Source organism: Barbatula barbatula (assembly GCF_947034865.1).
Source record: "Barbatula barbatula genome assembly, chromosome: 7".
In the NCBI taxonomy this organism is placed as follows: domain Eukaryota; kingdom Metazoa; phylum Chordata; class Actinopteri; order Cypriniformes; family Nemacheilidae; genus Barbatula; species Barbatula barbatula.
In genome coordinates, this window is record NC_136770.1 from 25,255,610 (window position 1) to 25,276,827 (window position 21,218).

General features: G+C 44.8%; 1 protein-coding gene across 1 annotated transcript; it reads left to right on the forward strand.

Annotated features, from left to right (window-relative positions):
- Positions 1-4,654: 4,654 nt before the first annotated feature.
- syt2b (synaptotagmin IIb) lies at positions 4,655-17,366 on the forward strand (the record flags this gene model as incomplete). The annotated part of the gene is made up of 8 exons (XM_079460879.1): positions 4,655-4,871; positions 5,214-5,371; positions 7,275-7,406; positions 8,251-8,418; positions 16,093-16,260; positions 16,348-16,465; positions 16,545-16,678; positions 17,151-17,366. The coding sequence occupies 8 exons, from the start codon at positions 4,655-4,657 to the stop codon at positions 17,364-17,366; spliced, it is 1,311 nt and encodes a 436-aa protein (XP_079317005.1).
- Between the last annotated feature and the right edge of the window lie 3,852 nt (positions 17,367-21,218).

Sequence of the window (21,218 nt, forward strand, 5' to 3'; positions counted from 1 at the left end):
GTCCCTCGAAAGGGAACCGCAGGAACGGCCGGTGACGAGGGAGGATGGACACATGGAAGTACGCGTCCTTCAGGTCGATCGCCATGAACCAGTCAGGATGCGCTTCTGCGTTAGCATCCTGAACGGCAGCTTGTGTAGGTGCTTGTTCAGGGTACGCAGGTCCAAGATGGGCGCAACCCGCCACTTTTCTTGGGGACAATGAAATAAGGGCTGTAAAACCCGGAGTACATCTCGGCCAGAGGGACGAGCTCGATCGCCCCCTTCGCCAGAAGGGTAGCGACCTCGGCCCGAAGCACGGGAGCATCTACCCCTCCCACTGAGGTGAATAGGATGCCTCGAAACTTGGGTGAGCGCTTGGCGAACTGAATCGCATAGCCGAGACAGATCGTTCTCTCTAGCCACCGTGCTGGTCAGGGAAGAGCCAACCAGGCTCCCAGGGACCGAGACAGGGGGACCAGAGGTTCGATCTGATTCATTGCCCCCGTGGGGGGTGGTTCGATGGCTGGCAGTACGGCTCCCTCGCCGTGGGGGGGACCCCGGGGAGGAGAGCGCCTCTGCCGAGGTGCCTGCCTGGCGATATCGCGGCACACCGCACCGTCTGACTGAGGGTGCTGGGGGCCACTGAGGGTTACACCCGACCGTGTGTCTCGCCGGGACACGACGTCGGGTTGCCAAGCACCGTCCTGCGGAGGGTGAGAGCGGCTGTGAGAGAGACCCAGGGAGAGAGAAAGCTCTTTTTGTGAGAATGTGGGCACCAGGCCCTGAAAAGGGCCCGGCTGGTGTTGCTGGGACGGAGCAGGCACCGTCCCAGTCCGACCCTCTAGCGATGTAGTTGCTCGGGTCGGGCCCGGTGAACTCGATCTCCCTGGGTTCACCCCGTCAGGAACGCTTCTGCTTCCGCGGAGGTTGGTGACGGGATGGTGCTCTCCTCTTCGACGTCCTTCTCCGGGAGCCCGCCTGTGCAGGGGGAGTCTGAGTCGTAGAGGGGCGGGGCTGCTGGGGAGCAGACACCGCGTGGGACCTCGACGGGCGATAGGCGGCCGGGTCACGGCGGGGCAGGATGTGTTTAATCGCCTCCGTCTGCTTCTTTACAGTCGAGAACTGCTGGGAGAAGTCCTCGACCGTATCACCAAACAGCCCACCCTGCGCGATGGGAGCGGCGAGAAAGCGAACTTTCTCAGCGTCCCGCATCTGCGCAAGGTTCAACCAAAGGTGTCTCTCCTGGACCACTAGTGTGGACATCGTACGACCCAGGGCCCGCGCCGTCACCTTCGTCACCCGGAGAGCGAGGTCAGTGGCAGTTCCTGCATAAGCCCTGGGTCGGACTTTCCCTCGTGCAACTCCTTCAACGCCTTGGCCTGATGGACCTGCAGGATGGCCATAGCGTGAAGAGCCGAGGCAGCTTGACCCGCAGCGTTGTAAGCCTTTGACACCAGCGATGCCGAAAACTTACACGCCTTGGAAGGGCCTTGGTTGATCTCTCCAGGTGGCAGCTGTCTGCAGGCACAGGTGCACCGCGACTGCACGTTCCACCTGAGGGATGTTGACATAGCCCTTAGCTGCCCCGTCATCGAGGGAAGTCAGGGCGACCGAGCTAGTCTGACGTGCACGCGCCGAGAAGGGGGGCGTTCCAGGTCCGACTAAGCTCCTCATGCACTTCCGGGAAAAATGGCACCGGGGCTGACCGCGGCTTCGAGTCCCGGCCGGCCATGAAACCATGTGTCCAGCCGCGAGCGTTGGGGACGAGGCGGTGCACTGTAGCCCAATACTCGCGGCGGCCCGGGAAAGCATGGTTGACATCTCGACATCCGCTTCATCCTGAGCTCGACCCCCCGGAGGAGGAAGCTCCAAGGAATCATCAGGGTCGGATGCCAAGAGGTCGCCCTCCGATGCTGCAAGCGACATCTCATCATCATCACGCCCCGAGTGCGTGAGTGAGGAGCAAGGCGGCGTACCGCCTCTTCCGGAACGGGCGAGCGAGGCGGGGCGTGAACGGTCCGCGAGCCGGTGGCTGACGGATTGAGGCTCACGGTAATCCCATTATCACCCCCGGTGCTCGCCGAGGCGGACGGCAGGGCTGATGCCGCTGCCGCCACAGGACGGGAAGCACTCGAGGTGGCGGCTGATTCTCGAAAGAACACAGCCACCCGTGAACGCAACGTCTGAATCGCCATACGCCCGCAGTGCGGGCATGACGTATCCACAAACGCTGCCTCAGCGTGCTGGAGTCCCAGACACCTGAGGCAGACATCGTGTCCGTCCCCCTCCTCGATGAGTACGTTGCACCCACGAGCACAGTGGGACATGCCGCGCTGTCAGAAATTTGCTCTTTTAGAGAGAAGCTTTGGAAGTTGCCGAGACGCCCAGGGGAAGTCACAGGAGAAGGGACAGTCCGCTGCACCACGTCGTAAGACCAGCAACACTTGAAGAAAGTCCGCGAAGTCGTCAGCATCAGGATGCGAAGGCTCCGGAGAAAAAAAGGTGAATGAATGCAGCACGCCGGAGTCCGGCATGCAAATTTAATTCGCCAATTTTCATTGGCCTGTTCAAGTCAGTCAGAGATGATAGGTTTTCAAGTCAAACCCCATTCTGTCGACACAACGTCGAGAGACCGACAGAAAGGGAATGCTGGTTCAGGTCTCTGATGTAAAACCAATCCATCATCAAAAACATTTTCATCTGACAGATGTCTTTCTTGTTATCTTCTGTTGTCATATTTATATTTGTGCTTTTGTATAAAAGCTTGTGAATGATTATGTAAATCTGTCTCACATGATGAAATCATTCTCTACTGAATATATGAATGACACATATACTGTAGTTTGATCTTTATTTATTTGATTTGCTGTGTGGCATGTATAAGATTTCTGGCATTATTGATTTTCCCATCACCAGACTCCACACTCTTTTCAGGTCGCTCACGAGTGAAACGGATCCGTGTTTAAATCCAGCACGTGTTCTCACCACAGTCATAAATACTCAGACTGACCGCAAACCCAGCGTCCAGATCGTTCAGACGTGTCACACTTTCTTGGAAACATTTCAGCATGCTCGAAGTCGTCATCTGATTGGTTGATTTCTGCAGGATTTCTGGGAGACGTGCGAGTGTCTTAACGGTCAACACCAGACTACATTTACATTTGATGCATTTAACAGATTATTTTATCTAAAGCTGTATTTCTTCATTCAGCAAATGTTTGCACTCAAAGCCTTTAATATTTGATCTTAATAGTCTACAGTGCATTGAAACTGTACATTGAGGTTTATAGTGTAAAGAAGACACACACAGACACAGTCATCTCTCTACTGGCGTCATCACATTCTGAACAGAGATGCTGTCGGTCAATAATGGTCAAATATTGTGTAGATTAATATATTTTTTTCATGGTTGTGTCTGTTTGGGGGCGGGCAGGGAGAAACCTTTTAATAACAAACACACAACATTGAGAATTAAGCATGCAAGAATATATGCCTAGAGGTCTTTAAAGACATTTACATTTTCCTTTAAGCACGGATCTCCTTTTTAGGCTAAACAAGGAAAATAGATTGTATCAGCCATTGAAGACTTTATTATAATTGATTACACGGAATGATTGATTCTGATTGGCACATTATTCCCAGATAACAACCTCTTAAAACTTATAACACAGTAACCCGGATGCAGCAAATCATTTTCACAGGTTTGTTTATTAATTAAACGTAAATATGTATTTTAATAACATATATGACATTATATTTACAAATGATTCAACCAATTTGCCTGTTTGTGACATCTGAACGTCCTTTCTCACCTTAACACAGAAACTAAACGTCTTTTCCTCACTGAAGTTCTGCATTCAGTAAAAATTAGCTACTAAAATATTTCAAATTCACATTTAATGTCCAGTTTTATCTCATGTGGCCAGTAGTCGTGTAATAAGAACGTTCAAGCAGCCGTCTGTTATCATGAAATAAACCCCCTTCAGTGAGACACAAGACCCTCCGCTTCACGATCACACTGACATAACAACCGGCTCTCTGTACATTATCCCTTACGCAAGTCATTGTCTCTTCTTTTCTCAGCCCATTCTGAGTTTTTATGAATATAATGTTAGACTTTAGTGTAATAAAACACTATTTGTGTATTTTTGTCACATTGTGAATCTGCACTGCAGTGTTTTTGTTCATTCACAGCTCAGTTTTATCTGCGCGTCGATAGAAATGAAACTTGTTCTGTTGGGAATAAACCAAACAGCCTGAAGAGATCTCTCTGATGTATTCTGAGTCTTTAATATTTTATTCCTACCAGTTTGTAGAAAATGAGGATATGTAAGACAAATGTGGAATGATTTTATGCTGTCCATTAAGTTTCTGTTTCCTTTCATTTTATTAAGAGCGATACAGTTTGTTTGTTCAGTCTTATATTCTTTGTCATTGGTTTGAACGATTGTCTTGTTTAAAATGTTTTGTATATTGAGCCTTCTGTGCAAATATTGTCATATGTTTTTGAAAGCCGCTTTTATCGTCACATTTAAGATGATTAGTAATGAAAGTCTTGAAGTCGCTAGTTGACATGAAAGACACTAAACACTAAAAGAAAAAACTAAACTGGTCCACAAGCTACTAATGATGTTTTCTGAATCTTTCAGGGTCCTGAGCGGCCGATCCAGAAAACATGAAGTGGAACCTCTTCAAAAATAAAGCAGAGCCCATGGTGGGTCCAGAGCCAACGGGACCGGACGGCACCCACCCGTCTCACACCATGACCATGGCGCCCGCTCCGGCCGTCTCCACGCTGGCAGACAACTCCACCGAGTCTGAGGGACCCAGCAAGAACGACATGTTTGAGGAAATCAAAAGCAAGTTCCTCAACGAGATCGATAAAATCCCACGTAAGTCCTGCAGAGATGATGCAGAAATCAATAATGCGGTGTCATCCTCATAATGTGCTTCTGAAGATGTTTTATGGATTTGAACGCTGGCCAAATTGTCTAGCCATTAGAGAACACACCAAACTGACCTTCTCTCAAATCTACAAGTGCAATGAAACAAAGAGCGTTCTGCATTTCTCCTGCTCGAATCTTTCTGTGCCAGCTCATGACCCGACATTTAATTGTACATTTTTACTTGCATACACATACCAACCAAACAATTGAGTGTAGAACGAAAAATCAATCTGTTTGACTCATTAGGAAGAAACACATCAGCCTTTTCTTTCCCATGATGCTTTGCAGTGCCTCCCTGGGCGCTCATCGCCATCGCTGTGGTGGCCGCCCTCCTCGTCCTCACCTGCTGTTTCTGCATCATTAAGAAATGTTGCTGTAAGAAGAAGAAGAACAAGAAGGGCAAAAAGGGCAAAGACGGATTCAACATGAAGAACATGCAGGGTGATGTATGTAAACCAGTTCTCAACCCATTCACACTTTGCTGATTTAAACACGTTACCAACAATATACTGTATATATATATATGTGTGTCCTGTGTATTAGGTCTGTTACGTGACTCCGCTTCATGGTTTTCTGTATTGTGTTTGTGAGAAATGTGAGCATTTCGTTTCTTCAAAGAGATATGATGCATTGGATGTTGCATAAAAAGGTGAACTGCGCCGAGTTTTGTTCACACGATGAGTAAAAGACGGACACTTCAGAGGTTATTCTGCCTTTTGTGTCAGTTAGGACTCCAACATTTTCAACCCTGTTACATCACAAAACAAATGTTTGTTTGAGATATATATCATTATTTTATAAATACCTCAACACATATTCTTATAACCTGTTAGATAATATATCAGAATAAACTTTCAACCTTGTTACTTTACTATTTTAATACACAGTACATTGTAGAACTCTGTAACTCTCAACCCTATTATTTATTTGTTAGATTAATGTTAAAGGCATGTGTTTTGAAGAAGAACACCTCAGTGTAACAGGATTGACAGAATCACACACAGATAGAGTTTGTGTCAGTGGGTCATTTCTCACAGGTGCTGTTTACTGTCTTGACTTGACCTCTCCCTCTCTCTTTCTGCTCTCCTCTCTCCTCATATGTGTCTAATGCGCCGCATTTGTTGACGCTCGCGGGCGTCTGCGCTACGGTAGGTGGACGGGTGAACGGCACGTCTGCGTGCTGGCATTGCGCGGGGGGGGGGGGTGTGGATGGAATGGCTGTTGTATCTTCCTGTATTTAGCCTCTTGTTTCCTGCTGCTTGACAATAATAGAATGAAAACTGAAGGATCACATACGTAGATCAAGATAACAATAATGTTTAGGTGGCGTGAATGAATGAACTAATCATCATTAACTCACTAATGCGTTTGTTTAGTCAGTCAGTCCACGCGACTCATGACGGATGCATGTGTTAAAGGGCATGGCTGTGTTTAACCGCCTCTCTCAGAAACCTGCGGTCAACTAAAAAAAATGAATTACAGAACGATTTGTTTGAAATATAAGCACATCATCTGTTTCTAGGATATACGGTTATGGTTAGGAATTGACTTGAGAGTGACAGTTTTCTTTTGGTGGCAACTTCAAATCCTAAAGTTGTCATGATCTTATGCAACATCCTAAAATATATAGATAAACTTCCACAACCGTCTTGACATATCTTCTTTAAACTATCACTTCTAAAATGTATTTGAACTGAACGGCATCGCATTAGACCACAAAATAAAGAAGCGAATTTGTTTTGAAGAATGTGTTTTACAACAATTCACAGAAGATTTACAGTATAAAATGAAGGCAGAGAGTAATGTGATGAACAACACCTTTTCACACTTTTAACAGAAAATATGTTTTTCTTTCTAATGCAATGATGTTACAAGTATGATATGAAAATACTTTTTTGGTCCGCTGTATAACGATGGACTTATGGCCAGTTTGTCGAAGCCAAAAATGACTTCTGAACATGAGAGTTTTCTCCCTCCAGTTTGGATGATGTTAAAACATCTCAAGAACAACAGCGTCTGCGTTTCAAATGCTGAAAATAACAGAAAGGAGTGTGTTGTTCTCTGTGGGGTTTTTATTGAAGTTAAATGTAGAATCATAAGGACAACGTTTTCTCTTATACAGTAAATGTGCAATGTCAGCTCGGACATCCCAACATAGAAAGTGTCACCAATGAAAACTGTGAACTCTGTTTTGAACGTGATGAGGTTTCTCTGAGGTGCTGATGTTGTTGGATGCAGATGAAAGCGCTCAGAAGCATCTTTCCGGTCAGGGATCTGAGCTTGTGGCATGCTTACGGTCAGGAAGCGCTCGTGTGTGTTTTCTGACAGACGTCACTGTTCACTCCACAGACACATCAGGATGATGATGACGAAGAAGAAGGAGAAACCGGTTTGACCGAAGAGGAGAAGGAAGAAGAAAAAGAGGAGGAGAAACTGGGGAAACTCCAGTACTCTTTAGATTATGACTTCCAGGACAATAAGGTTAGTGTGAAGTGTTTGAAATACAAGTGACATTTTCTTGTGCTGTTTCTGATGTTCTTTCCTCGTTGATCCAGCAGAATATCTAAGACACCCTCCATACAATGAAAAGACCAGAACCTGATCGAGCTTTAAACGAGAGTATCAACGTTTTATAAGAGCATTCCGTGATACTCACCCCGGACCAAAGTTTACTACAAATAAAACCCCCAAATAAACATGGACGCAATCGTACCCACGGTAACCACAAATGAACCGCGTTCTCACCACAGTAAAAATAACCCATGAACTATAAAAAACATCCAGTAAATCATTTTCGGTTAATAACTTGGTGAATCAATCAATTAATTGAATGAATTATTGTTAATAATTGTGAATATTTCTGGAATGTTGAAGGTTGTGTGTGATTTTTACCGTGGCAGAGAAGTGCAACACAAAACAACAAGTTGCAAAACTAAAAACAAATCTAGAAGCAAAATAATAAATCCAAAATCAAAATGAAAAATCTGAAAACGCAATATCAAATCTTAAAACATAACAACAATTTCGAAAAACAAAATAACAAGTCACAATGACAAAACACAATTCTTTATAAGAGGACGTTGTGCTGTGCTGTGTGTTTTAATAATTTCTGCTCGGCTGTTATCAACATCACTTTACAGCAAAAAGTCATTTAATGGAGAATTAGATTTGATGAGATATGTGTGTTTAAACGGAGATCTCTGACTGTTTATCTCAGACTTTGAGTCTCCATTAGTCTTCTGTTGCCTCTCATTACAGATATTCATCAGTGATTTGTTATATTCAGTTTGTTTATGTCGTGTTTTTATTCGTGGTGTCGTCACAGCTGACCGTGGGAATCCTGCAGTGTGCTGATCTGATCTCTATGGACTCCGGCGGAACCTCTGACCCGTACGTTAAAGTCTTTCTGCTTCCAGACAAGAAGAAGAAGTATGACACCAAAGTGCACAAAAAGACCCTCAATCCAGTGTTCAACGAAAGCTTCGTCTTCAAGGTGAGCCCGAGAGATATTTCTACATACAGTTCATCTAAATCCCTGATGTGCCAGATGTTTGTTTCTGGTTTCTAAAGATCAATTTCTGTGGTTTTCCCGCTCCCTAGAATCAATGTTTTTTCATCTATCAAATAATATGAACTGTAATGAATATTATCAATGCAGCCGTGAAAAATATAATGAAGAGACCATTTCAAATGTTCATTGTGGTCATTTCATTCCATCGTCTGTTGAAAACCTCAGGAGTGACATAAAGTCATCCAACAGCGATGTGAAAGCACGACAAGAGAAATATCACAGTTATTACATTTAAAAAATTAACGTTTGTAGAAATATGAGTGTTGTATTGTTTAAGTGAATCTGAACAGTATTTGAGGTCTCAGAGCATCTTTACACGTTTCTCCAGTTTCCAAATAAATGGAAGTAGAAAAAATAATTTGATTTGAAATTGGGTAGAAGTTTCAGTAGTTCACAAAATGAAAAAAAAAGGTTTTACTCAAACACACACTGTTGTAGAGGTAAGGTTTTTTTGGCATGAAATTGAGTAAAACCCCCTGGGTGCCGGTCAGAGCACGAATAACGAAGAGACAGGTTGGTAAGTTTTCATGTACTATATTGGAGGCAGATGGATATTCTGAATCTCAACAATCACACTGTATCCTCACAGGCAGAGGTATTCGTTTAGTTTTTCTTTAATGACTAATACCTTGAGGACACACTTGCGAGATGATCAAAACATAAACTTAAATATGAAATATAGAACTTCTGCCCCAGCCGACTGCCGGAGTAGGATGGCAGCGCTACGTCAACACTGATTACAAGATAGAACTGAACTGTTACCATAGCAACGATTTCAACTTAAGAGTCCGTCTCTGTGGAGACTTTATAACAGCCGCCCCCAAAGCTGCGAAGCAACTTTGTATCACTAAAGGTGACTCAGCTAATCCGTATTAGGAGCCGGGGATGCGTCTTCAGGCAGCGCTGGGAGGATGACTAGACGCGCAACCGGTCTAGTATAAACATGGTCCTTTATCTTCACATCAGCGGATCTGACATGACCATCAGGGCTTAGGTGCGTCTTAACAACCTGTCCAATAGGCCATAAACTGCGAGGCTGCTGTGGGTCCAGGATCATGACAAAGGTTTTCTCCTTTAGATCAGGAGGCGAGGCTTGCCATTTTTGCCTAGTTTGAAGACTAGGCAGATACTCTCTGATGAATCTGGACCAGAATTGATCTGCTAAGATCTGAGAATGCCTCCAGCGTCTTTTACTCAACATCTCCACTTCTGGATACACCACTAAAGGGAGTGACATATCTGGCCGCCCCATGAGGAGACTATTTGGTGTCACTGGGTCCGTATTGGCCACATCCGACGACACGTATCCCAGGGGTTTTGAGTTTAGGATGGCCTCCACTTCAAGTAAGACTGTTGTCAGGACTTCTTCAGGGATAGGTTGGGAACCGAGAACCGTGTACAAGGCCGATTTTACAGATCTTATTTCCCTTTCCCAACTTCCACCGAAGTGTGGGGCCGAAGGGGGATTGAAGTTAAATCGGATTCTTTGCCGGGCTAACTGACGCTGAAGCTCCGGGGCCATCGTGGCATAGGCTTCTCGCAACTCCCGTTCCCCTCCACGGAAGTTTGTCCCTTGATCCGACCATAATTCGACCGGCGTTCCTCTCCTTGCAACAAACCTTCTGAGAGCCATAAGGAAGGAATCTGTACTCATACTAGGGAGGATATCCAAGTGTACAGCTCTTGTTGTTAGGCATTTGAAGAGAATACCCCAGCGTTTCTCCGTTCGTCTTCCAATTTTGACCAGTAGAGGTCCAAAGCAATCCACCCCACTAGAATGAAATGCAGGTTTGTGCAATTGTAGCCGTGCCTTGGGTAGATCGGACATTTTGGGGATTGTGGGCTTGGCTCTCCATCGTTGACACTCCAGACATATCTGCTGGAACCGCCGAATGGCTTCGCGACCTCGTAGGATCCAATAGTACCTTCTTATTTCTGCGAACAATCGCTCTGAGCCAGAGTGGTGCAATTTCTGGTCATAATGGTGGATGATCAGCCGTGTGACTGGATGATTAGGATCTAGTACAAGAGGATGTTTAATGGAGGGGTCCACACCAATGGCTCTTCTCAAACGTCCTCCAACTCTGATCAGGCCATTAGCTGGATCGATTTCAGGGGCCAGAGTAACAAGGCGACTTCCGGACCTTATAGACTTCCCAGCTGTTAGCCGTTGGTAATCCTCTGGAAAGGATTCCTGCTGTACCTTCTTAAGAATGATGACCTCAGCTTGGCGGTAGTCATCAGCATCAGGGGGAGTGCCGGTAGCATGGTTTTTGCGAACCTCTAAGGCACTGCTATCCAGTAGTTCTTGCCAGGTGTTGGAATTCCATCCACTGTAGTTACATAGGTTTGTTACACCACAAAAGGCAGACTTTCGCAACTCGACATTTACCTCCTTGGTCTCCACGTTGGGAAGTTTCGGCCACCCTTGGGAATCCTCAAGTAGGAAAGTAGGTCCCTGAGTCCAGTGGTTCGGGACTGTGAGGTAATGAAGGGGTTTCCCTTTCGTGAGGTCATCGGCCGGGTTATCCAGAGTGTTGACGTAACGCCAAGAACACTTCTCTGTCAATTCCTGAATTTCAGCGACTCTATTGCCTACAAAGACTCTGTAGCGACAAGACTCCGATGTCAACCACATGAGTACTGTGGTAGAATCTGTCCAAAGAAACGTAGTCTGAATGGGTAGGGTCAACTCATTTACCAGGAGCTTGGCTAACTGAGCAGCGACTAGGCTTCCGCAGAGTTCCAGTCTCGGGATGGAGTGAGATCGTTTGGGAGTTACTCTGGAGCGAGCTAGAATAAAGGAGAGATGATGTTGACCTTTCATATCGGTTGTCCGGAGGTAAGCTACTGCTCCGTATGCCTGTTCCGAGGCATCAGAAAAGATGTGTAGCTCATGATTTGCTGTCTCCAACATGACATCAGGAGGAACATAAGGCCGTGGAAAGGTAATCTGAGGAAGATTTTTCAATTCATCCTCCCAGGTGTTCCAGGAATGGAGGAGTTCAGGTGGTAGGTTGGAATCATCCCACCCTCTTTGCTTATTCCACAGCTGCTTAATTATAACCTTCGCTCGTGTGGTGTATGGAAGAAGCCACCCCAGTGGGTCGTATTGGGTAGCAAGAACCTTATAAAGGTTCCTCAAGGTTGGAGTCTCATAGATCACTGGTCGGTGTTTGTAAGACAAAGTGTCTGCTTGCCAGTTCCAGCTCAGTCCCAATGTTGATTCAGGGACTTCTGTCTTCTCCTGTGTTAGCCACAGTTCCACACTGGTAGCTCGGGCCTCACGAGGTAGATGGCTTATCACAGCCGGATCATTGCACGCCCACTGCCGAATGTCAAACCCAGCTCCGGAAAGAATACTCCTTAGTCGATCAATCACATGCCGAGCTGCATCTGCTGTAGGTAGGCTTTGCAAACAATTATCGACGTAGAAACATTTCTCTACTGAGAACTGAGTGGCTTCATCACTCAGAGGGTGTTGTTGTATCTGCCGTTGGAGCGCATACGTAGCACAGCATGGACTTGAAGTCGTACCAAATGGCAGCACCTGCCACTCAAAGATCTTGGGAGCCTCAGCCATTTTTAGGTCCCGCCATAAGAAACGAAGCAAAGGACGATCTTCAGGAAGAAGACGTACCTGATGGAACATCGCTTTGATATCCCCACTTATGGCTACTGGACGTTCCCTGAAGCGGATAAGGACACCTAGCAACGATGCCCCAAGGGTAGGTCCTGGTAACAGGTGCTGATTAAGGCTTTGGCCCTGGAACTGATGGGAACAGTTAAATACAATGCGGAACTTCCCATTGTGACTGACAATGTGGTGGGGAATGTACCAACATTCCGCAGGTTCCGGAATGGAGCTGCTGACTTCCTGAACCGCTCCAGACTCCAAAAGTTTCTTCATCTCCTCTTTATAAACCTCAGCCTTCATTGGGTCCTTTAACAAACGCCTCTCTACACTGCGGAGAGTAGGTAGGACAGACTCCTTGGGCGCCTTTAGCATAGGCATGTCACTTCGACGGAGTAAGGGTGTAGCAAACCGATGAATACCTGCCAACTTCGGGTTAAGAGTCTTGCGTTCTAGCAGCTGGAGCACTTCTTGATCCTGCTTGGACCTAGTGACCTCTTTGCCAGCCTGCTGGGGAACAGTATCCAGCTGCCACAACCGTTGTACATTCTGAAAAAGTTCGTCCTGAACTGAGATGACAGAAGTTAGGAGACATTGTTGTGCAGTGAGAGGCCGCCCCATGGAGGGTGTAGGACCCTGGAGCCCACCTTGGGTTCCCCATCGAATAGGTTCTATTGGAGTGATCAGATGAGGCTGATCTGATCCGATAAGGAGCAAAGGCTGGACCTCAGTCATGGTACGAATAGGAAGGCCCTGAAGGTGTCTGTATTTTCTCTGTAACTGTTCTACTGGATAAGACTGATGGGACAAGGTAAGGCGTTCTGCAGAAAAGGCATGGTTAATCTGATATATTGACTTTGGTTTACAGCAAGGGGAGATCTGGAAAGAGATGGCTGAACCGTGTAAGACTTGAACATCATCTCGTACCGTTCTCAGTGGAAGATCTTCAGGGATACCATGGATGCCTAATTTCTGAATTGCGGGGGGGAGTAGAATAGTCCTCTCTGATCCATCGTCGAGGAGAGCAAAGGTGTCCAAGGTACGACCTTCATAATGCAGATTAACAGGAACCACCTTTAACATAACTCGACTTCCAATGAATGGTTTATCCAAGTAGAATCGACTTGAAGAGGAACTTGTTAGGCAGCTCTTTTCGGCATTGGCTGAAGTCTCAAGGGTGTGACTAACATTCACCTCATGAAGGGGGCGAAGATGAGTGCCCTGACAGAGATTGCATGGCTTCTTCAGGTCACACTGGGCAGCATGATGGGTTCTGGCGCAACGCCAGCAACGGTTATTATTACGAATCCATGCCTTGACCTGGTCGGGACTGAGTAGGGCGAAGGAGGCACACTGGCTGAGATAATGTTCAGTTTTATCACAAAAGGGACAATAACGTCTCCCCTTGGCCGGTTTGGCTTGTAAGATGCATTTCCGAGGAACATGAGCATCTACCACAGGTTCTCCAACTCCATGCAGAATGGTTACAGGTTTCTTCCTGAAATCTGGCTTAGTCGCTGATTTGTCTTGCAGGCCTTTAAAGGTTGGCTCCGAATCATAACCATGGCACCAGGTTTCGTAACGCAGCCAGTTCGAAAGGTCAACCAGGTTAGGGACAGTTCCAGTCTGGCGGAACATATGACGGCGAAAGTCCGCTCTCTGCTCAGGGGGGAGCTTACTCAGAAGGCGAGCAACATGGGACCCACAACTTAGCTCCACTTCACCTTCGAGACCTAAGGTGTTTAACAGACCAACTAATGACTGCACATGGAGTGCGAATTTCTGGAAGGCGGCATTATCACCCCTCCTTACATCAGGACTCTCCAGGACCATGGTTATCCTCCTTAAAGCCAGCTGATGCGGTTGGCCAAATTTATCATGTAGAGCGGCCATAGTATCCGTAAATGGCCTAGGTGAATTCAAATAAGAATCCGCAATCAGACGAGCCTCCTCTAACTTTAGATGGTCGACTAAGATCTGATATTTGAAAAGCTCCGTACCTTCCGGAGGGAGCAGGTTCTCCAGCGCTATCCTGAGTCGTGCAAACTCGCCTGGATCTGGTCTGCTGAATTTCGGGATCGTAGGGGTAGGTCCCCTATACACACTCTCAAAACCAGAAGAAGGCCGTACCGGTCGTAGATCTTGCCTTACTTTGGGCACATTGGCTGGATGACTCGAATAAGCAGAAGGTGGGCGGAGATATGTAGGGATAGCCTCTGTTTGGACTGGTGCGCGTGTTACCGGTAAGGGTGAGACCTCAGGTGTGAACAGCTCTCGAAGCTCTTCAGGCGTAGGCGGGGGAGGAAGTCCATATACAGCTGGGTCATAAATCCGCACAGAGCGTGGTTCCACAGCGGGATAAACAGAAGGATGCCCCCAGGTCTGGGACATTGCTGGCTGGTGAGTAGTAACTCCTCTGTCAGACATGCTAAGGGTGTTCATCCGAGCAGCCAGATCGGTCTCCGGCCATGGTGGTGGTGGTAAATCAGGAAAGGTGTCATCTTCCGCTAAAGCGGTGGATTCATGAGGCCTGGCTGGGGCATTAGAAAACTGTGATACAATCTTTGCGGAAAGGTTCGGGTTCTTGCTTTGAGTGAGATCAGCTTTCAGGGAATGAGCCACTTTGATTAACTCCCTGACCTCTGTACGGGCTTCCTTTAGTTCTTTCAGGTCTTCCTGGTAGGCCTGATGAGTCTGCATTAGGTGTGTCTGTACTCGATGAACGTACTGTAGCTCCCTGTCGTACGCCGATGAGGTAAATTCAGCTCCATGGGATACCTGTGGGTAGTCAGTTAGTGGAGAAGGCTCATAACTAGAAGGCTGGTGCATTGGGTATCCAGAGCAGACCAGGTCACCACCAGGGGGGGTAGCGCAGGACCAGGGCGATGATGGAGGTGTTTGATAAACAGGTGCCTCCCAGGTAGATTGGATGTCACGCTCCGTTACAGGTCGGCCTCCAAAATACTGCACCTCATAATGCTGCAGGTGAGCTGGGGTACGTGTATGGCGCTTGGGGCGAGCCCCTCTCATAATATCTTCGTTAGAATGCATGATGTCAGAAGGGAATACTCATCCGGCTCGAAGGACCATTTGTTGTAGAGGTAAGGTTTTTTTGGCATGAAATTGAGTAAAACCCCCTGGGTGCCGGTCAGAGCACGAATAACGAAGAGACAGGTTGGTAAGTTTTCATGTACTATATTGGAGGCAGATGGATATTCTGAATCTCAACAATCACACTGTATCCTCACAGGCAGAGGTATTCGTTTAGTTTTTTCTTTAATGACTAATACCTTGAGGACACACTTGCGAGATGATCAAAACATAAACTTAAATATGAAATATAGAACTTCTGCCCCAGCCGACTGCCGGAGTAGGATGGCAGCGCTACGTCAACACTGATTACAAGATAGAACTGAACTGTTACCATAGCAACGATTTCAACTTAAGAGTCCGTCTCTGTGGAGACTTTATAACACACACCTAGAAATAGAAATAGTCCATTGAGAAAACTGCATATGGTCTCTTCATGTGTGTATACGCAGTGCTGTTCAGTGGGGATGCTGTCCAAGCGTTTGAATTGTAGTGTGTTATAGAGTCTGTAATGAGCTCCTGAGGGGCCGACATTTCTCTCGAATAAACTCACACTGACATCACTGCTAAAAATACATCAGATACGTGCACATCGCACAGGCGTGAGGAGATCTTCTCATGTACAGTATGTACAAAAAGCACTTGATGGTTCCACTAATGTTACGTCTGTCCGTCTATACTCACCTCATGATATCTTATAATACAGAATTCCTGAAATGACAGTAAATATATATACATTTAATTCAATTACACTAAAATGTAAATAGTGAATTGAGGAATCAGCTCGAAAACAAAAGCATTAAACAGACATCATATTGTAAAAATATCACCATACATCTCATGTTTTTTGGGGGACTTCTTTTCTCCGTCAGGTGCCGTACCAGGACCTGGGCGGGAAGACTCTGGTCATGTCCGTGTACGACTACGACCGCTTCTCAAAGCATGACATCATCGGTGAAGTAAAATTACCCATGAACACCATTGATCTGGGTCAACCAATCGAAGAGTGGAGAGACCTGGATAGTGTTGAGAAAGAGGAGGTGACTATAAATCATTACAGCATATATCACAGTCATGATCGTGGGGCGATTGAGGATCACACCTGCTCTCTCCTGTGATCCGTACAGCCTGAGAAACTCGGTGACATCTGTATCTCGCTGCGTTACGTTCCTACCGCCGGTAAACTGACCGTCTGCATCCTGGAGGCCAAGAACCTGAAGAAGATGGATGTTGGTGGTCTGTCCGGTGAGGAGACCCCGTTCATCACAACAATCATTCACACGCTTCCGTTCATGAACTCATGATGTGTCATGTGCTCTCACAGATCCGTACGTGAAGATTCAGCTGTTACAGAACGGAAAGCGTCTGAAGAAGAAGAAGACCACGGTGAAGAAGAATACTCTGAACCCGTATTACAATGAATCCTTCAGCTTTGAGATCCCACTGGAGCAGATGCAGGTATAGACCTGCTCACATTAAACCAGAATGTTTCATTTTATTTTGTCTTTGGTTATTATTGGTGTTTGTCAGAGAATAAAGGCAGATTTCAGCTCCTTTAGTCCCAATATTCAATTTCAATGTTTGCTAAAAGAATATATATATTGATCTAAATCTTCTTAAATGAATAAATATCAATAATTTACCTTAGTGACACATTGGTCATTCTTTGCTTTATCACTCCCAGTCAAACCAGTATAAACTCCATCTCCCAGTAAAGGTGAACCACTGGTTCTTGTAGAAACATTAGTGATGTTGATAAGAGCAAAACGAGTCATATCATATGAATGAACTACTGTATACTTTTTCCAGTAATCATAGTTTAACTATAATGTTTGTAGTAAAACCAATGATAGTCAATCCAGCAAAAAGTATGGTCTCTACCGTTTTACTATAATAAAAACTGAATGATTTTCATCTCTCTGCTCCTTAGAAAATCATCGTGGCGGTGACCGTCTTTGACTACGACAAGATCGGCAAGAATGACGCCATTGGAAAGATCTTCATCGGAAGCAAAGCTGCAACTACGTCGTCGAAGCATTGGTCTGACATGCTGTCGAACCCGCGCCGACCCATCGCTCAGTGGCATCCCCTCCAACCCGAGGAAGATATCGACGGCGCTCTCGCTGCTCTGTGGGCCAAGAAGTAACTTATTAAATCACAGGCTGACTAACCCACTAACTAACCAACCAATCCACCGCTGCATGAGACCCCGTCACATCACCACACATTCTGATGAATATACTTGAAAAAATGAACTCAGCGTAAAACGAGGCTGATAGGACACGCTTGGTCCGGCCAAACATTTTTGAATATCATGCGTCACAGAAGAAGTTTTTGTTTTTCTTATCTCGCGACCTAAATTTCCCCAGCTGTACCGACTGAAAGCTAAAACCGTCCAAATTCAAAAGTGAAGAAATACACAGAAGTTTCCCCAACAACATTCATTTCGTTTAGTTTGGATAGTAAGCATTGCTGGAGGCTCATGAATATTTTTGCTTATTGAATATGCAAATAATAGTGAGCTTGTTTCATACAGTTTATATCAAACATGATTTACACAGTGATGTAAAGTCTCACAAACATGATCGTGATTTTGGCCAAACAGGAAGAAAAGAAACCAAGCTGAGGTCTATGACGGTCAGATAAAACCCTAAATGGGAATTCATGGGCTAATATATTTTATAACGAGTAATAATGGCAATATACATGAATATTCAATTCAATGTCATAGTTCAGCATGGTTTACATATAATCTGTGTAAAGACACATCGTATTTACTGTAATGCTGCTGTTACAGACATCTACCATATCTTTAATGTTTAGAAGTGAGCATGATCCCATCAGATCGATCTTGACACACACGCGCACACACACACACACGCACACACATACACACAAGCGCGCACACACGAACACACAAGCGCGCACACACACACACACACACGCGCGCACACACACGATCGCACACACACACACAGATACAGACAAGCGCACACACGAACACACATACACACAAGCGCGCACACACGAACACACAAGCGCGCACACACACACGCGCACACACACGATCGCACACACACACACAGATACAGACAAGCGCACACACGAACACACATACACACAAGCGCACACACGAACACACATACACACAAGTGCACACACACACACAAGCCCACACGCGCACACCCATGCACACGCACGCACGCACACACACACACAAGCGCACACACACACACAAGCGCACACACGCACCCACACGCGTACACACACACGTCACAGATGAAGTTGCTGTGAATCTACTGCAGGATTTTCATCACACGTTTGAGTTTCTGCTTTACGTCACAGCCTTGTTTGTTTGTTTGTTTATTTATTTGTTTGGAGCCAAACTCTCCCAGATGCCAAAGTATGAACTCAAATGAGCCGGTCAGAGGCAGTTCACCGGGGTCACCCGCGCTCCATCAGGTTACGCTTATAAAGTAAAGAAATCTGAAGAAAGACGTCACCCTCAGCTTTGCGTTGAAGTTGTTTCTACAGCATGTGTCTATAAATCGATGTACATAGAAGCATGTTTTCAAAATTAGAGCATTATTATATCGTGTGTGACTTTTCTCGTTTTGATAATAAAATGTAGAGGAATAAATGCACTGAATGCACAGTTTATGACATTTCCCGGAAAAGGGAATGTGAAGAATATATCAAGAAGAGTTTTTCAAAATACTTTTACATTTGCAACAGAGAGTTAAAAGCTGCTGTGTGTTATATCTACTCATCGTGTTTTTATTCCACGTGTCCGTGTCATTTGCCTCATCTGTGATTGAACGATTGTAAGAATGAAATATGTTCAGCTTGTGACTTTTCATGAATGTGTGTTATAGAATGAATCTCATATCGACAGCACGGCCAGAAATCAAAAGAGAAACGAAAGAGATTTAGAGTAAAGAAAAGGATCAGGTCTAGTGTAAGATCACGATGATTCAAATGAATATACAGTATCACAGTTTCTCTGTAAATTCTTCCCTTTCTTTCATAGAATTTTGGTTGAAATCATCATAAATATTGTTCAAATACATGGTGTAAAAATACCTGAACTATTTCAAATCATGTTCGTATTATTTGTTAAGCGTTAATGACAACGATCGATTTAATTGAATGAGACTGTGGGGGAACATGTGCGTAATAGTCATGAAATCCTCACTGTCTTTCTTCTGTCTTTTGATTTGGAGATGAAATACAGACTGGACGGGTTTTGTGATCCACCTGTTAATGTGTGCAAACCACATGCAGAAACTCAAAGCCATAATAATTTACTGTAATAACGTACAAGCGTTGTGTGAGAGAGAATCATTGCCGTGTACAGTAACTGTCTGTTCAAAGACAATCTCGTCCTTTTCTTTCTTGTGTTGAAATAATTCACAGGAATTGAAAGCAAATGATGTAAGCTGGAATGAAAGTGATGCTCTGCTGAATAAACAATGCAATGATCGTATTCACATAAACACTATATGTGTAATATGAAACACATCGTCATTATTATGTACAGCACGACTTTATTATGCAATGTGTGTGTAACTGATAGATCTACACAAACATGTCCTGTTTCAGGTTCTTTGTTCACAGTTGAATTGATGGAATTGTTTTCTTTTTAAAAAAGGAGGAGTGAATACTTGTCCACATGACAGAAGAATGCAAGATGGAGATTTTCAATAATGAATAAATCAAGAGAGCCTTATGGCCACTTCATGTGAATGTGATTTAACACATGAATACACACTATAGTACTGACCGTAGCAGAGCTAGTATTATTATAGTTTTACATTTCAAATGAGTTCAACTTTGAGCTATTTTCTTACAAATGTTGCTTTTGTCATCTTACTCTTCACATGTTCATTTTTTATGTTGCTATTTTAGAATCATTTATTTGTATCCTTTTAATTTTAGTGCCTTAAACGTCTTTCAGTAAATTTCTGTGGCAATGAAATGTTTCGTTTATTTAAAGTTTTCCAATCATTTTTAAGACAATATTTAATATGATTTCAGTAAACAGAAACGTTTTCCAAGTTTTGAGTAAAGGAAAATAAGCGTGAGCTGAAGTATACAGTATATTATAGTAGTGCTAGTATCATTATTATAGTATGTTCTGTATAGTAAGGTTCAGAAAGACGACTGCTACACTAAATGCTATATTATTTGTTCATGTGTGATCTCTGTTTTGCATCCGAGTCAATTCTTTGCATTATTGAATGTCATATGTATGTATGTTGTATTTTGTGTGCATTTCTGTGTTTTCGTGGAACACCCTTGGACTATGTACAGCTGCCTAGGAATCTTCTCGTCCGCTTCTGTGTGTTGTAGTTTGTAATAGGACCAATGTAGAATAATGTCTAAATGTGTGGTGTGAACGTGAATTTAAAACTGCAGGGCTCTGGTGTTTTTCCCTGCGGAGCAAGCAACAAAATCCCAGTCTTCCCTGGGACACTGTGGACGCCGGTCTCCTGGCCTGCCCTCCCCGGACACATCTCTCCATGTGTTGTCTTCTAATAATGGAACACACTGTATAATCACCACCACCACCTTTCCAATGCAATACTGCCAACATGTCTGCTTACTAACATACTCTAACCCGTCCACCGCGTGTCAAGAGAACTGTTCCGTTTGTCCTGCGTGGAGGTTCATGTGTCGTCCGATCCTTATGTGGATGCTTTGGCATGCTTTCGATTCCCCGTACAAATGAACAAAAGAATGCCTTTCCTGTACGAAAAACAATGTGAAACCTCAACCAAACCAACCCATCCGCTAGAAGGTCAACATGAAGATATCCATTAGTTCATCATAGGAAATAAAGATCTTTTAAATAGATTTCTCGTGTGTTTGTTTTTGATCATATAACATGAAGCTCCTCCTAACCCAACAGTCATTTCTCGCAACTTATAGGACCATTTAAAGTTCTCTCATCACTTCAATCATCCTGCTGATATCGGATGGCAACACCAAGAGATTG